The 15,702-nt window shown below is 38.8% G+C and overlaps 1 protein-coding gene across 2 annotated transcripts in view; it reads left to right on the forward strand.

Annotated features, from left to right (window-relative positions):
- Window positions 1–865: 865 nt before the first annotated feature.
- iars1 (isoleucyl-tRNA synthetase 1) overlaps window positions 866–15,702 on the forward strand; it is a 63,118-nt gene continuing 48,281 nt past the window's right edge. For both annotated transcript variants that reach the window (XM_034082683.2, XM_034082684.2), the window contains exons 1-11: window positions 866–939; window positions 4,581–4,704; window positions 5,493–5,649; window positions 5,766–5,885; window positions 7,019–7,101; window positions 7,451–7,568; window positions 7,679–7,826; window positions 10,805–10,892; window positions 11,469–11,529; window positions 11,765–11,860; window positions 15,139–15,261. In XM_034082683.2, the coding sequence (XP_033938574.1) occupies window positions 4,586–4,704; window positions 5,493–5,649; window positions 5,766–5,885; window positions 7,019–7,101; window positions 7,451–7,568; window positions 7,679–7,826; window positions 10,805–10,892; window positions 11,469–11,529; window positions 11,765–11,860; window positions 15,139–15,261 (1,113 nt within the window). In that variant the 5' untranslated portion in view covers window positions 866–939; window positions 4,581–4,585. The remainder of the gene's footprint in view (window positions 940–4,580; window positions 4,705–5,492; window positions 5,650–5,765; window positions 5,886–7,018; window positions 7,102–7,450; window positions 7,569–7,678; window positions 7,827–10,804; window positions 10,893–11,468; window positions 11,530–11,764; window positions 11,861–15,138; window positions 15,262–15,702) is intronic.

The following is a 15,702-nucleotide window of genomic DNA, read 5'->3' on the forward strand; positions in this document are numbered from 1 at the left end:
GAGGATGTGACGTCCACCACCAAATAAAGCAGGTTAAAATAATTAAATTGCATACATTTTATTTTAGTAAACACTGAAAACGGGTCCCACAGACCCAAACAGCACTCAAAGGTTAAAGGTAGCATATAATAATGTTAAAATGTGCTAAATATATACACTGCAAAAAAACAAAAAAGAGGAGTAAAAGTAGCTCACGACTTGTTTTATTTTTTGAAAGTAACCCTCATCCTAAAAAAAGTTGGAGACCCCTGTTATAGAACGATACATTTGACAATTTTAAGCTTGGCCTACCATTTTATTGGAGCGATGAGGAACAGGTGGGGCTTGAAAAGGCCCACCTGTTCAAAGTGGGGAATGACAGAAAAAGTTTGAGAACCACTGCTCTAAACAGCTCAATAGGCACACACTGTAGACACTAATTAGAAGAACACAGACTAAAACAGCAATGTACAGACGAATCAGATGATTAAACATGATCTTAAAATATATTTAATATATTTTTAATTTATTTTTTGCATTTTTTTTTGCATCATTATTTGTAATACTTAAACATCATGCAATAACGCTAAGACGTTGATGTGTTAGGTCTACATTTATTTAAATAATAATTTAAAGAAATATAAAGGAAACAGTGATAGAAACAAAAGGTAACATTTCAAGTAAAATATTAATTAAATACACATTTTGATTTGATGTTGCCTTCTTATTTTTATTTTTAATAGTTTGAATAGTGTTGCCATATTGGAATATTAGGTACAAATGTGCAAGATGTGGTCAATCAATATCTTCCTGTGAATGTGACATTTCCCCAAATAGTAAATTAGTTGTATTTTATTCTGTAGTAACAAATCAATTTGCGTCGCATCGTCACTTCCGCTCACGCTGTCTCCAGCTTGCATCATTTTTTGTCTCTCTCTTGCACCCGGTGGCGTACAACATGTGAGTAAATCCATTCAAACTGAAAATGAACAACACAAAAGTTTGATTACAGGCTCACTTCAATGAACACCTGATAGAGGGTGTGAGCAAACACATCTTGCCTTTAACAAACTTTTCTGTCCGATTAGCTACAAGCTAACTACCTGAAGCATTGACCGGCTAGCTTAGCCTGCTAGCTAACAACAAGGAGACGTCATTCTTGGGAACTCACTGCTATGAAAAAGTGATTTATTGGACGCTTTGTGTTAGTTTGGGCATACTTTCTCGGGTTGTATGTTTGTCATGGAAAATCAATTTTAAATAGCCGGATTGTAGCACAGTAAAATGTAAGAAAGATTGCGTGTTCTGTTGCCAAAGTATCGAGCACTGACTGTTTTGACAGCTATTAATAACATCTGAAAGGATCCGAGGAGGGTGTGAGACATTTACTGAGACACATGTTGCATATAATGTAGGTTAAACTTGTCCCTAACAATACTTAGCATTGTTGTTCAACGTGCCAACATTAGATATACTCATGCAGTCTTGGTTCAGTTGTTTGTATCAGCGCCAGTGGTGCAAGAAGTATTCAGATGCTTAACTTGAGGAAAAGATACCAATACATTATTGTCAAAATACTTTTGTGACTTAAGAGTGAGTCCACTAGTTTAATTTTGGAAAATGCATTTTGTTAAAAGTAGCTGTTTAATAAATCGAGTGGAGTAAATGTACATGATATCTATACAGTAGCATTACATGGAAATACTCAAGTAAATTACAAGTACCTCAGAATTGTACTTTAGTACAGTTCTTGAGTAAATATAATATAATATAGTCACATCCCACCTCTGATTAGGGGCCATTTTAAATACAGTATACAACAAGTAAGCTTCATTTATTCTAGTTGGGGCTTCAAAATATGAAACTGTGTTAAAAATATTAGACCTCTGGGATAATGTAGTTCAGAAAAACTGAGACTGTTTTAAAGATTATCTGGCTTCTCTGTCACTATCTTGACCAAGTTGGGTCTTGGTATGGAGGTTTAAAAAAAAAAAAACCTAAATACAAAATCCATTGAAAACCTTTTTATAATAAAAGTTTCAAAAATTGGTTGGTTACAGACAGCATTACGGCTTTACCTAAAATGTCTAACACTCTTTCACAACAATAAGATGTGCAAAAAATTGAGGATTGGTTAATAAGCAATGTAGTTAAGATATCCATTATTTACCCATTAACTGAGCAACCAGAAGCTAATTTAAGGGTTGTATAGTTGAATGGGTAAAAGTCCTACTTTATTTAAATATCAAAGCCATTCATCACATGATCTTTGACGCAGACACTGTTATTTATGACATTGTCTTCCTGGGGCCTATACTACGAAGCTGGTTCAACCTAACCTGGATATGTTTGAGTTAGCTGGTTGGCCTAATCCAAAACATACGCGCTGTCGCTAAACTGTACTACGACGCGGGTTATCAAGTGGATCGCTCAAGCCAGCCGTGTCCTATCTAGTTAGGTGCGCGTTCACATGAAAGGGGTGGTATTTGGAGCATTCGACCAATCACAAACATGGAGAAGCGTACTGACAGCGCAGCGTCATACTTCCTGAATGAAAAGTGAACTTTAATACTAGTCAAATATGAAGAAGTTAAACTTTAAACATCCATGACTTAAACACTTTATCCAGGATAAAAGCCACATAGCTGCACCTGCAAGGTGAACACAGCTGGAACAGAAAAAGTGTTTGAATGCGTACATTAACAGGTTTATGATATCACTGCCCCGTCTAAAACACGAGTGGATCTGACTTTAATTACATTTGTCTCGAGTGTTTCGTCAACTTGATGTGTTGCTTAAAATAATACTTCTGCATACAGTATGTGAGACTGTGAGTGTTGCACGGCCAGATACGGCTCAGCTGACTCAGATAAGGAAATATATCATACATTATGATGTGATATGATGTGATATGAATGATAATGGGAAACATCGACGTCTGCACTCGGTGTACTTATGTTGTGGCAGATATTTAATTAAGCTTTCTTAACGCTAATGTTATAATAGTCAGATTGCTCTGAAGATTGGAGGTGATATTCTATTAATGTTCACGTTCACAAAGTCGGTGATTTTTGCCGGCCGTCTTTCCTGCAACGGCAGCTTTTCTGTATTTCCTTTCTCCTGTAATATGACTTGATCGTAGGGCTGTGCGATTATGGCAAAAATCATAAACACGATTATTTGGGTCAATAATTGATATCACGATTATTTTGACGATTATTCATTGAACTTTAAAACAAATAATATTTTACCAATAAACAAGATCAACAAATATGTTGGAGCGCACTTCCAAAACCATACTAAACATATATTATTAATATGATAAATAAAAATAAATTAGACCAAAATAAATTAAATCAAATATGTTGCAGTGCACTGTCACAACCTACTGAAAACTCCTTAACATATAGCCAACATTTTGGTAAAACATATTCAACATATTCCACTCAGTTAAACGTTGAAGGCTGGCCAACCGTCATGGTCCAGAAGTAACAGGAAATAAATGTTGAACTACAATTTAAGACCAAATAAAAATGTTTAGGCCACCATGGCAAATGCTGGTAGGGCTGCTCATGTCATCTCTTAAAGATTTTTTGCAAGAAACACCAGCCTGTTTACATGGTCTGGTCTCAGAGATGAGCGCAGGCAGGTGACAAGCCACCTGTACTGAAGACCCTCAGCCACGCCCCGACACATGGGGTGACGCCGGCCAATCACAAAGCTTTGATGCGTTCAAGTGCATTATTCTGGCACAGGAAGATTATGTTACAGGACATTAACGATAAAACAGAATATTGTTGTTCTATTTTTAGACACATCTCGCGATCGACTGGTTGGGCACCCCTGGGCTAGACCATAGGTCTGTTGTGGTAGCAAAGTAGTCAGCTGAAGCCACATCTCTCTCAACTTCCCCACGGCATTTGTCATATAGTGCAGGCAGCGCAGACCTGCTGAAATAATACCGAGACGGCATCGCGTAATGCTTGTCCAACGTGTTGACAAGTGGCTTGCAGCCCTGGTTGCTAACAGTGCTAACTGGGCACATATCTTTAGCGATGTGAAATGTAATGACAAAGTACTTGCAAATAGTGGAAATAGTTTTACCCTTCTTTTTAACGAGTTGCTGCTCTTGTTCTGACATCTTCGCTCGCGCTGAACACTCACAACACATGTCACTCCCACGTGGCCGAGTGGGCTTTTAGGGAGGGGCGAAAGCGCACCCAGCAAAATAATCGTATTTTGTCAATTATGCTGTTTTCATAATCGTCGCAAGCCATAATCGTAATCGCGATTAAAATACGATTGATTGCACAGCCCTACTTGATCGCTTTAAACTCCGCACACTGAGCTCTGATTGGTCAGCAGGCGGTGCTTTCACTGAGTTGAGCTCTTAGCCTGCAACCTAACCTGGTCCCGACCAGGTTAGCCGCTAAGTATAAGTTACCATGGAGATCTAGCCTGCTAAAAAGAGAACCAGCTTCGTAGGACCGGAAAGCCGGAGTTTTCCCTGAATTTAGCCGGCTAAGCGAAAATCCTGCTTCGTAGTATACCCCCCTGGTCCACAAGTCTAACAACAAAAAAATGTTCCTGTTGTTTTGCAGACACCATGGTGGAGCGAGTCCCTGAGTCCATCAACTTTCCCTCTGAGGAGGAGAAGATCATGACGTTCTGGAAAGATAAGGACTGCTTCCAGGAATGCCTCAAACAGTCCAAGAACCGGCCAAAGTAAATCCAACTGTTTCTTCTTTATATTTGTTTTTTATACGAAGAATGTATCTCTACAACTTGTTGTTTAAGTGTGAGATGAGTTGATCATATTTGTTAAAAATGTACTTTAATGAGAAATGATTATGAACATTTATTCAGTGGTTCAGTACAGTCACACCTTTCTACATCTTTCAATTCTGGCAGTGGTTAGGAATTTTATAAGGGATTATTAGTCAAGCTATTCTGCTGCCAAGTAAAGAAGTGGCTTCTCCTGACCAACCGGTTACCATTTAATACGTTCAGAATTTGATCATCATGACTATCAGTACTTGTTTTTTCACAAGTTTCAACACAATACAGTTTTTTTTATTATCTATTATGTTTCCTTTCAAGCCATCAACATATTTAAATGTGTTGATGACATTTGATCATTTTCAAAATGGCAGTGAATAAGCAAACCCTCCCCAACACTACAATGATTTAACACGGTATTTGCTTAATAACACTTCCAAATCACCTGCTCTGAAATGAACACAGAATCAAACCACTGATGTGACAGTGTCAATAAAAGGGAACAGCATGACCTTTTTAAACATGGCAAACACACACGGCTTTTCTTCATTTTTCTTGCTGCAAGCTAAAAACAAAGATGGCAGTGAATGTAATTTTCTATACAATGAAACCATGAATAGACTTCATAACTTGACTGAAAAGGTTTACAGTCATCATCGTCATATTGCCTTAACCTCTCACATTCACTTTCAAGCTTTTTATTCAAATAAGGCTACATCCCATTTCCCGACCAGGTACACCTTCTACGATGGCCCTCCCTTTGCCACGGGTCTCCCTCACTACGGGCACATCCTGGCCGGCACCATCAAGGACGTCGTTACTCGCTTCGCCCACCAGAGCGGCTTCCATGTGGACCGGCGCTTCGGCTGGGACTGTCACGGCCTGCCTGTGGTAAGAATCTGTCTCTCTGAATACTGTTCAAATCACTTACTACTGAAAGTTTGGCGTGGATTATCAGATGTATTCTTGGGTTTCTGTTTTTCTCATTCTCCTTTCTTTCTTTGTAGGAGTATGAGATTGACAAGACTTTGGGGATCAAGGGGCCTGCCGATGTGGCCAAGATGGGCATCGCTGAGTACAACAAGCAGTGCAGAGGCATTGTCATGAGATACTCCAGCGAGTGGGAGGTGAGCATTCAGGAAGGAACAATGTGTGAACATGTTTTTTTTAGAAGTGTGAAACTTTTAGAGTCTCACAATTGTAAATCAATTTAGATTCAAAACTGATTCTTGGATTCAGTTAAAATATGTGATAATTTTAGAAACTGCTCAAGACTGTGTTCCAATGAAGGCGGTGTGGGAAATTATGGCTTTGAAGCAGCTTCGATGAGCATTAAGAAGATAGTAAAGTTATAATATTTGAAAAAGTGATATCAACAATATCAAGTTGTATTAATCAAGAAAAACCTAAGACAAGGTTATAATTTATTCATTCTAAACTTGCAAAAACCTTTCAATTCTCAGTGACTTAAAGGTGGGGTAGGTAAGTTTCAGAAACCGGCTCGAGATACACTTTTTGTTATATTCCATGGAATGCTCTTAACATCCCGATAGCAATGAATATCTTAAGTGCTTTGACAAAAAATCCATAAAAAAGTCATCTGTGGAAGCCGTAGTACTGTAAAAAGTACAACCAATCGGCTAAACGGATTGGATTGCCGCCTTGTCTGTCAGCCTTCCATCTCGTGCACGCACAAATGTATCTCGTGCCGTCATTGGGCGTGCCGTCATTGGGCGTGCATTGCAGCAGTACTTCAATGACTCGCCAGCAACAGGCGGCCACTTTCACCAGTCTGCTGACGTCATGTGCGCGTTCATGTGTGTTGGAGGAGGTGCTCTGTAAGGAAGTCTGAAGGAAAGGGCGGATTCTTTTCAGCTGTGTACTTTCAAATTTTAGTGCACTCGAGCCGGTTTCTGAAACTTACCTACCCCACCTTTAAGGTATAACAAGGTCATCTTTTTATATATTTTTAAGAAACTTGCCAATTTTAAAGATAAATTGTAAACAAATAAAACGGTAAAACTGTTTGTTTTTTGTGATTTTTCAACAAATCACACAATAATGCTCAACATTACTTTGAAATGGGATTTGGGGATTTAAGTCCATCAGTAGCAATATCAATTGAAGAATGAAAAAGTTATGAAAATAAAGATATTCTTGGATGTTGTGAGTGAAACAAAAAAAGAGCAATTTTTGTTGTTTTTAATTGAGTTTCATATCCCTTACCCATTCAACCAATGCTTATTATTTTCCTTTCCAGACTGCAGTGAAGCGAATGGGAAGGTGGATTGACTTTGACAACGACTACAAGACTCTCTACCCATGGTTCATGGAGACTGTCTGGTAAGAATTTGGCATTTTACATGTACAAGTGTGCGCCTGAAGACACATCATTTATATTGTACTTGGATACAAGGAATTCAATCAAGGCAAAAATGTGATCTCTAAGAAACACAAAATCATTTTTATCTGAGATTTCTTTAAATTTAAAGTATTCATTACGGCAGATTTAACTTTGTTATCCAAAAGTAAATATGGGTTCCAGCCATGTTTTAAACAGTGAGGTCACATGAGTTCAGAGATGTTAATGAAAATCAACATCCTCTTGCAATCTACGCTTCATGTCTCCAGTTTGTCCTCTTGTCTCTCCTTCCTGTCTAAATGTTTAATGTGTATTTTAATCATTGAATAGGTGGGTGTTCAAACAGCTGTACGACAAGGGTATGGTTTACCGAGGAGTCAAAGTCATGCCTTTCTCCACTGCCTGCAACACCCCCCTGTCCAACTTCGAGGCCCACCAGAACTACAAGGTTTGCACACATCCCACCTAGAGTGACAAAGTGCAGCACCACTAACACAATTTACTGTCTGGATGTAAATGCTGAATTGACTTCATCTCTGTTTTTATTTTTGTCTCCAGGACGTTCAAGACCCGTCGGTGATTGTCAACTTCCCGTTGGTGGGGGATGAGGATGTGTCTTTGATCGCCTGGACGACCACACCCTGGACCCTGCCCAGCAACCTGGCCCTCTGTGTCAACCCGGAGTTCTTCTACGTCAAGGTCAAAGGTGAGAGACCAAGACTGACGAGTGCTGTGTCAGTGTGAGCTGCTGCTGCTGAGCTTTACACTGTGCTGGTTATGGATGACATTTGCATCATTAGACGTCAATCAAACTCGGACTTTACAATGCTTATCCCAATTAACTTAAGCTTAGGGACAGCATTTTACCAACAGTTACTTGCAACTTGTTTTTTTATCTTACATGGTCTTGTAGCTGTTTCCCCACAATCCACTATAAGTATACATTTTTGTAAGACTTTATGATTTTGTACAGCTGTTCTTGAAAATCAGTGATTGTTCCCCTGAGCAAACACAAAGGTCCCCTGATGTGCTGATTGGGACTGATTGCTGCTCTGTGGAGCTTGTGTGTTTGTGTTTGAGAACACGTTTTTGTACAAATCTGTTCCCAGTGTTATCCTGTAGTCAGGATACTTTCAGATTATTGCAAGAATTATTGCTGTTGTCTGTACTTTCATGCCATTATAGGGAAACAGCATAACTATTACACATGCTCACACATCCTGCCACAAACATGTTTGTGTTGTGGATTACTAGAGTTACCAGGATGAATTGTTTTGTTTAATGATTCTGCTTGAATTGCCTAGGGCAAACGTTTTATTACTGAAACCCTCGTGAGTGAGTGTTCTGGACTAAAGTATTGGCTGAAGGGCGATTTTAATCAGAAAGAACAAACAAAAACAAATTAACTGCACATTTGCACCACGAGGAAAGGATTTTTAACACAATGTGTTGGCAGAGCTTCCAGCCTTTGGCTTAGTGCTAGCTGATGAAATAAAAAACTTTTGTTGTTGTATGTTGAGGGACTCTGTCACTGGTTCTTTGTGTTATTGTTAAACTAAGAAGCACTTCACATTCAGCATCATGCTGAAGCACAACAGGCCCATGGTTAAATCACCCTGTCGGATTCAGACAAAAGACAATTACATTTAGTTACTTGCTTACAGTTACTACATGCATAAAGGATGCATCAGTGTTTTTGTAATTATAAGTAATGACTTCTTATAGAACTATTCTTATATCATTTTTAAATCATAAATCTATCGATCATAAATCTATCGATTAGATTTATGATTAGAAAATTATAAAAGTAGGGTAGACATGAGGATATTATCCGGCTGAACAAAACGTGATCCGTCTCTTAAATGTGTGTCAACCACAGACCTTATTTCGAGCTATTTTCCAAAATCCTATGGAGAAATTGCATTGCTTTTTTGTTGAAGGAACCCATGCGCAGCTTACTTCCGGGTTTTAGGACGCATCACCGTGGCACTCTATAGGCTTGATCCGAAATCAGTGTTTAATCTGTGATGGAAATCTTGCCTGAAACCTGCAAAATGTCTTAAAAACACACAAAATAAATTGAACATCCTTTTAATACTATAAGAAAATAAAAGTATTCTATCATTGAAATCGACGGTTTTATTCATGTAAATGCACGTCCTCTACATTAGTGTGTGCTACAGACTTGAGAAAATGGGGATGAACCACAAATCGGGTCACGTTAGAATCTGTTGTCCTTGTTCAAATATATAAATAAATGACTCCAGAGAGGTGGCTATTGTTTTTGTGTCGTGCTCCTGCTGTAGTCTTTGGTTCCCGAGGAACTGGTGGGTTTTTAGAAAGGGTGACCTAGATTCATCCCAGCATGCAGCAGCCTCTGTGGGCCTGCAGGGGGCACTGTTGAAGCACACACTGTCGTCTCACTGCACCGCCTGTGCTGTGCTGCATGAGAGACCGCCCCGGAATACCAATGAAGGGTTTTTTCAGCTCAGCCTCTCTTGTTATCTCCCCTCCTCTCTCTCCCTCCATCTCCATCTAATTCTTTCCCTCTCATTTTCTTATCGCTCTCTTTGCATCCACATCCACCTGTTTTTTGTCCTTGGTTGTTCTTATTTTCTGTCCTTTTCTCCTGTCTATCTCTTCCCCTCACTGCCTTTGTCGCTGTTTGAGTTGAGGGCTGTCAGCAGGTCTGAGCTGTGCAGTCATTTGTCACACCACTGAGGGGAAGAAACATCCTGTATTGATGCTGCCCCCTCCTCTCTTGTAATGTGTCTCCCTCCCTGTCTCAGGCCCTTTGGTATTCGCCCTCTTCACAACAGTTGTCCCTGTTCCCAACTTTCCCTCTCTTTTTTCTCCTAAAATCCCCATTTGGCCAGTTTTTTCCGTAGCGTTCAGTTTCCCAAAATGTCAGACCGTTATCCTACATGAGGTGGCAACTTTTCAATAAGCCCACATGCTGGGTGACATGAGAGGGTCTTTACCTGACCTTGACTTTACGTCTCCCTGTATTATTATGAAGCAGGACTTGACCTTGAGCTTTAGCAGATGTGCATGTAGCGCGGCTATTAGATACCTGGATTTGAACCAGGTAGGATGAGCTGTTGTTTATCAAACATGAAATTCAGCTCAATAAACATAAATCATTCTGCAGGGGCTATTTAAGTGGCAGACTTTGAAAAATGGCCCGCACCTCCTTCACAAAAAAAAATCAATCAATATTTATTTTTCACACCTCATTACACATCTGTGAGGTTTGAAGGAAAAGAAGGGAAAAGAAAAAACACAGACACAGTTTCTGCTCCATGAAACACTAAATATACAAAGGCCAATGCAGCAAAAATAAATAAAACACTCAAGAAATATAACAGTTTGCATTAAAAAAGACAATGAATATGCTCAAAATAATGTAAACATAAGTTGATACCAAGAATAATTCAGTGATGCTCTATTTTTTGCAGATTTATATTTGACGACACCTTTTAATGTATATAATGCTTTAAAGCAGTGAAACTAAAGATTTTCATTCTCGTCGCGTCAGTGCATTTGAATTTGTCTTCATGTCATTGTTCAGTGTGCCTCCATGTTACAGAAGCTAGGGTTTCTTTTAGGAAGCTGTGGGATAATTCTGTCCCCTTAACGCAGGCAAGCAGCAAAGTGTGAAAACTCAGTTATTTTTCTCCTCAGATAACGCCACAGAGAAGACCTACATTTTGATGGAAGCCAGGCTGGGAGCTCTGTTTAAGTCGGAGAGCGAGTACACTATCCTGGACAAGTAAGCACACATAAACCTATTGCAAAAATACCCCGTAAAGAATGAATACCTTAAATACTTTTAATTTTAGGTCTGTGTGAAATGTGACAAATCTTTTGATATATTGCCATGACAGATTTATGCTCCCCTCACTTTTTATCCAGTTCAATCAGGTTAAATTAAAATGTGGTTTATGAGCAAATACTTTCTTAACTGATGACACTACCGTCACCCATTGGTTGTGCTTGTGGGGGCTACTTTGCCAATGTTACCCCATTAAAAGTTTAAACTAATACATGTTAAAGAATATACCTGCTGACGTCGCCATGCTAGCATGATTTAGACATGAACCTTTAAGTTTGATGTTATTTAGGTTTATTACCCTCAAAACATGCAGATGAGTTGTTGTCAGTACATTTCTTAATCTCAAGTAGTATCTGCAGACTTCCTTTCATTCTGCAACAGCCTCCTCCAGAGACATTTTGAACAGCTGAACAGTCAGAGGACACTGTTTACGAGGGATTGAATCGTGATTAGATCAAATAAAGTGTGAATGACAGATAATGAAACAATGATATGTTGTGTTGATGTGATCAGATTCCAAGGCAAGACGCTGAAAGGGAAAAAATACAAGCCTCTTTTCCCGTACTTTGCCAAGGTTAGTAGTTTGTGTTCTTGTTCCTGCCTGCTGCATGTGATATATATTGTTTGCCACAATATGAAGACAGACCTATGTCTCACTTTAAGTACCTGTCTGACCACAAATTGGCATCTCAGTTTACTCTCTCTTCATCTGTCTTTTAATCTTTCTTTCTCTCACTATCTGTGGCTCTATTTCTTCCTCACCACTCACCGCTGTTCGTCTGATTCTCCTCTTCCTTGTTCCTCTTCAGTGTGGAGAGCAAGGAGCGTTTCAGGTGGTGTTGGATAACTACGTCAAGGAGGAAGAGGGCACAGGAGTTGTCCACCAGGCACCTTACTTTGGAGCTGTGAGTGTCCTCTTTTATGTTGTCCCACACTGCATGTATTTATTTATTTAGATCAAGAGATGGATCTGTTGGTTTATAAGATATCACAAATAAACAAAATTCACCATAGACATTCTCTATGTCAGGGGTGTCAAACTCAAGGCCCGGGTGCCAAATCTGGCCCACGACTTCATTTCATGTGGCCCGCAAGAGCTTGCAAAGAATATAATATGTTTATTATACGGTTACATGCCACTTTACAGAAGCAGGTTGCCCATAAACTACATGTCCCACAATGCATCTCGTTTTGTGACATGCGCACTGAAGAGACTTACAATTATTTGCCCTGGACTTCTGCTTTCAGACGTAGTTAATTGCTAAGTTATTATCCTATCCGATAATAATCAAATTCAGAGGCAATAATGTAATATAATTATATATATATTATATATTTATATATGTATATTTATATAGTTACAACCGGCCCTTTGAGTGCAACCATAATGTTAATGTGCATGGCCCGCGATGAAATTGAGTTTGACACCCCTGCTCTATGTGAACAAAAAGGCCCAAAGATATTGAAGTTATGATTTGAAACAGAAATAATATGTTTGAGGCACATACTAGCAAATACTTAAGATTTTGACTTGATACATGACTCAATAGTAGTAAGAATGCAGTTTATTGGCTGATAGTTTCAGTACCACTACTGCAGTTTAACAAAATTAGCACCTACTAACAAGTGTTTTTGACAACAAGTTTTCCAGACCAGTCAAATAATAATATAAAATGGATGTAATCTAACAGTTTAGTTTTTAGCTGCACTAGAATAATTGGTTAACAAGATGAGTGCTGTTTTTAAAAAAGGCAATAAGTGAAGGAACAGACAAACCAGTGACACATTTTCCTTTCAAACAAGTGTTTGGTGTTCTGTTTTCTTTATGACAATGTGAAGAGTGGTTCAAGTGGATTTAGAAATTGTCAGATGAATATTTGAGTGACAGTCACCGGTTAAAGCAGTCAACCTCGGGAAACACTGCAGCCTTTGCTGTTGATCCTGCTCCCCTGTCACTGTCATGAGATCCACCTGACTCTGGTGAGCCTCACCCACCTCCTTTTTAAATACTATGTACTTCGTTGAGTGATTTGGAATGAAATTGAGAAACACTTCTGAAACGTTGCTACTAGAAGGCTTGTTAATCCAGTTTTGCAGATGCTTATATGGAGCACACTCTGGAGGAAAACAAGGCCATCTTCTGTCAAGTGTAACTCTGTGGATGGCTTCCCCGGCATCTTATGCTCAAAAAAATCCTGTTTTGTCTTTCATGTCCCTCTATGAGCACATGCAGTCATTGATATCTATCACTTTAAAAGAGGACTAAACTTAACCAGAAACTACATTTGTTCTTGAAATGTATGTGAAACAATAGGATTTTTATTAATGATTGAAACAATTGGTTGTTCAAAGCTTAAGCTCAAGGCAAACATATTTCATTAATTAGGATGATCAGGACCCACTGGTCTTGAATCCTATATCCGTGTTTTTTTTACCTTCCTTCTAGTTTACTTTAACTTTTGTTATGTTTATTTGGGAACTAACCCGGTTACATTTATGTGGATGCTTAAGATAGTTTTATGGGATATTTGTATTGAACCCTGCATCATGTATTTGTACAGTGTAGTCCGGTTTATGAGTCTTGGAATATTTCACATTTACCATACATTTGAAACATAAAGTGGTGTTTATTTATCATTTTTTTAACTCCACTATCAAAATACGGTAAATAGCTGAATTGCTTTGGTATTTTAAGAGTTTCGACATTTTTGCCATGACCAGGTGGCAGTTGCTCAGCTCGTACAGCCTGCCTCATATACTAATATTACACAAACTGTGAAAAGTCTAAGCTTCACAGCGCTGTGCTAAGTCCAAAAACCGTCCCACACAATCCCAAAACAAAAGCTCACTGTCTTGTTTTCCTACGACCCACACAACCCCTAGCCGTATGTGCACTACAGGTGCTCTGAGCAAAAAGATATAGTCTGCAGCACATGAAAAATCCATGTCTCTTACACCTTCAATGTCGCCGAAAGAGAAATGATGACCGGAGGGATGTAAATAAGTCTGACTGTAACAGACTTTCCTTGCTTAAAGAAGGGGTAATAACCAGGTAATGGAAACCCTGGTTACAGTGCTATCAGAGGTATTGGGTTATTTCTAATAGGTGAGATGCCCTTGCCAAAGGCAGATTGAGGCCCCTGCGGCTGTAGCCAGCTGTGGATAAACGCTCAGTCTCTCTGTCTTAGCTTCCTCTTCTGCACTCTGCTTATTTAACTGCAGCTCAGTCCCTATGGGGACGTATAAAGCAGCCCTTCACATCAACATCACACATATACATTAGCATTTAAATGTTAGAATTTGTTCGATTTGGTAACAGTTTTGTTATCCAGTGATCACATTCAAGTGGATTGGTTGTTGAACATTTGAAACATGCATACATTTGCTCTGAAGATATACAGTGAGGAGAAATGCATTTTTCAAGTTTTATGTTGTTATGACTGGATGTGAAATGACCCTGTGGAACATCCACCTTGGATCTTGACAAGGTGTTTGAATAACATAAAAAATACATTTAAAATACAATATGTAAAATACATTTACAGCTGGACAGGACTCCGACCTTTCATGCATAGCTGTCACATGCCAGTGGTGCTTCTTCCAACACGGCAAAGTATGTAGCTCAACAAGGCGTATGATATGAGGTCATAACATATCTCTGAGCGAGTGAAACAAAACCTTACCTTGGAATACAGTGTCACTGTTTATAGATGCAACTTAATTACAATCACAATTTCAAGATGTAGTAAAAGGCTGCAGTCTATGCCTTTTTTTGTTTTTATAATAAGGTCCTCAACTTATACTTTTCATAATTGCTGAAGCTGAAGGATTTACTAATCCATTAACAGTTTTTTTTATATAAAAAAAGAACACTTTGAGTGTAGTTACATCAAACATACCTAGTTCATACTCTCATCTTACTGCTCCACGGTTTAAAGTGTGTTATTTAACAGCAACCTTACTTTGAATGGCCACATCAAATCATCAAATCGAGTGTTTGGCGATGTTTTTTTCAACCTTGGAAAATGTGTAAAAATGAAATAGCTTCTGTCTTATAGAATTACTTAATCAAATTTTTTTTTTTTATTATATATTAATGCATTTTAATATGCATTACTGATGAATGGGAAGTAGAAATGCTTTCAACCACTAAACCCTTTTATCTGTGTATTTTTCTCTCTAGGATGATTTCAGGGTGTGCACTGAATACAAGATCATCGCGAGGGACCAGGCTCCGATCTGCCCTGTGGACGCCTCGGGCTGCTTCACTTCAGAGGTCACCGACTTCGTGGGACAGTATGTCAAAGTGAGTGACACATCAGACATTTACATGTAGATTAGGCAAGCAGAAATTTCCGCCTTCAACCACTGATAAAAGCTGCTGTGGGGATAAAACCCGCAACAATATTGATAGCTGGTGTAATTCGGCATTTCATTTACCGCTTGCTGGGCATCCAATCTCCTATTTTACTCCATTTCCTCTGTGGATATCTGGAAAATACATCTTTCTATAATTATGTTTTCCTCTTTCGTTCTGGTGTTCTGAAACATGCCCTTTCTTCACGGCTTTTTCTAAAATAGTTAGTTTGACATGATAAGACACTGAAATAATTATGTTTGTAATGTAATTGTAAATTATTCTTTATGAGCATGACTTGTTCATTGAGGTGGAGAGAGGTAAGGGAATTATCGTCATTGTCACACAGTTGTGTACAAAACATGCTGCCAAAGCACATTCATTGTTTAC

This window comes from Pseudochaenichthys georgianus, chromosome 5 (genome assembly GCF_902827115.2).
Source record: "Pseudochaenichthys georgianus chromosome 5, fPseGeo1.2, whole genome shotgun sequence".
NCBI lineage: Eukaryota > Metazoa > Chordata > Actinopteri > Perciformes > Channichthyidae > Pseudochaenichthys > Pseudochaenichthys georgianus.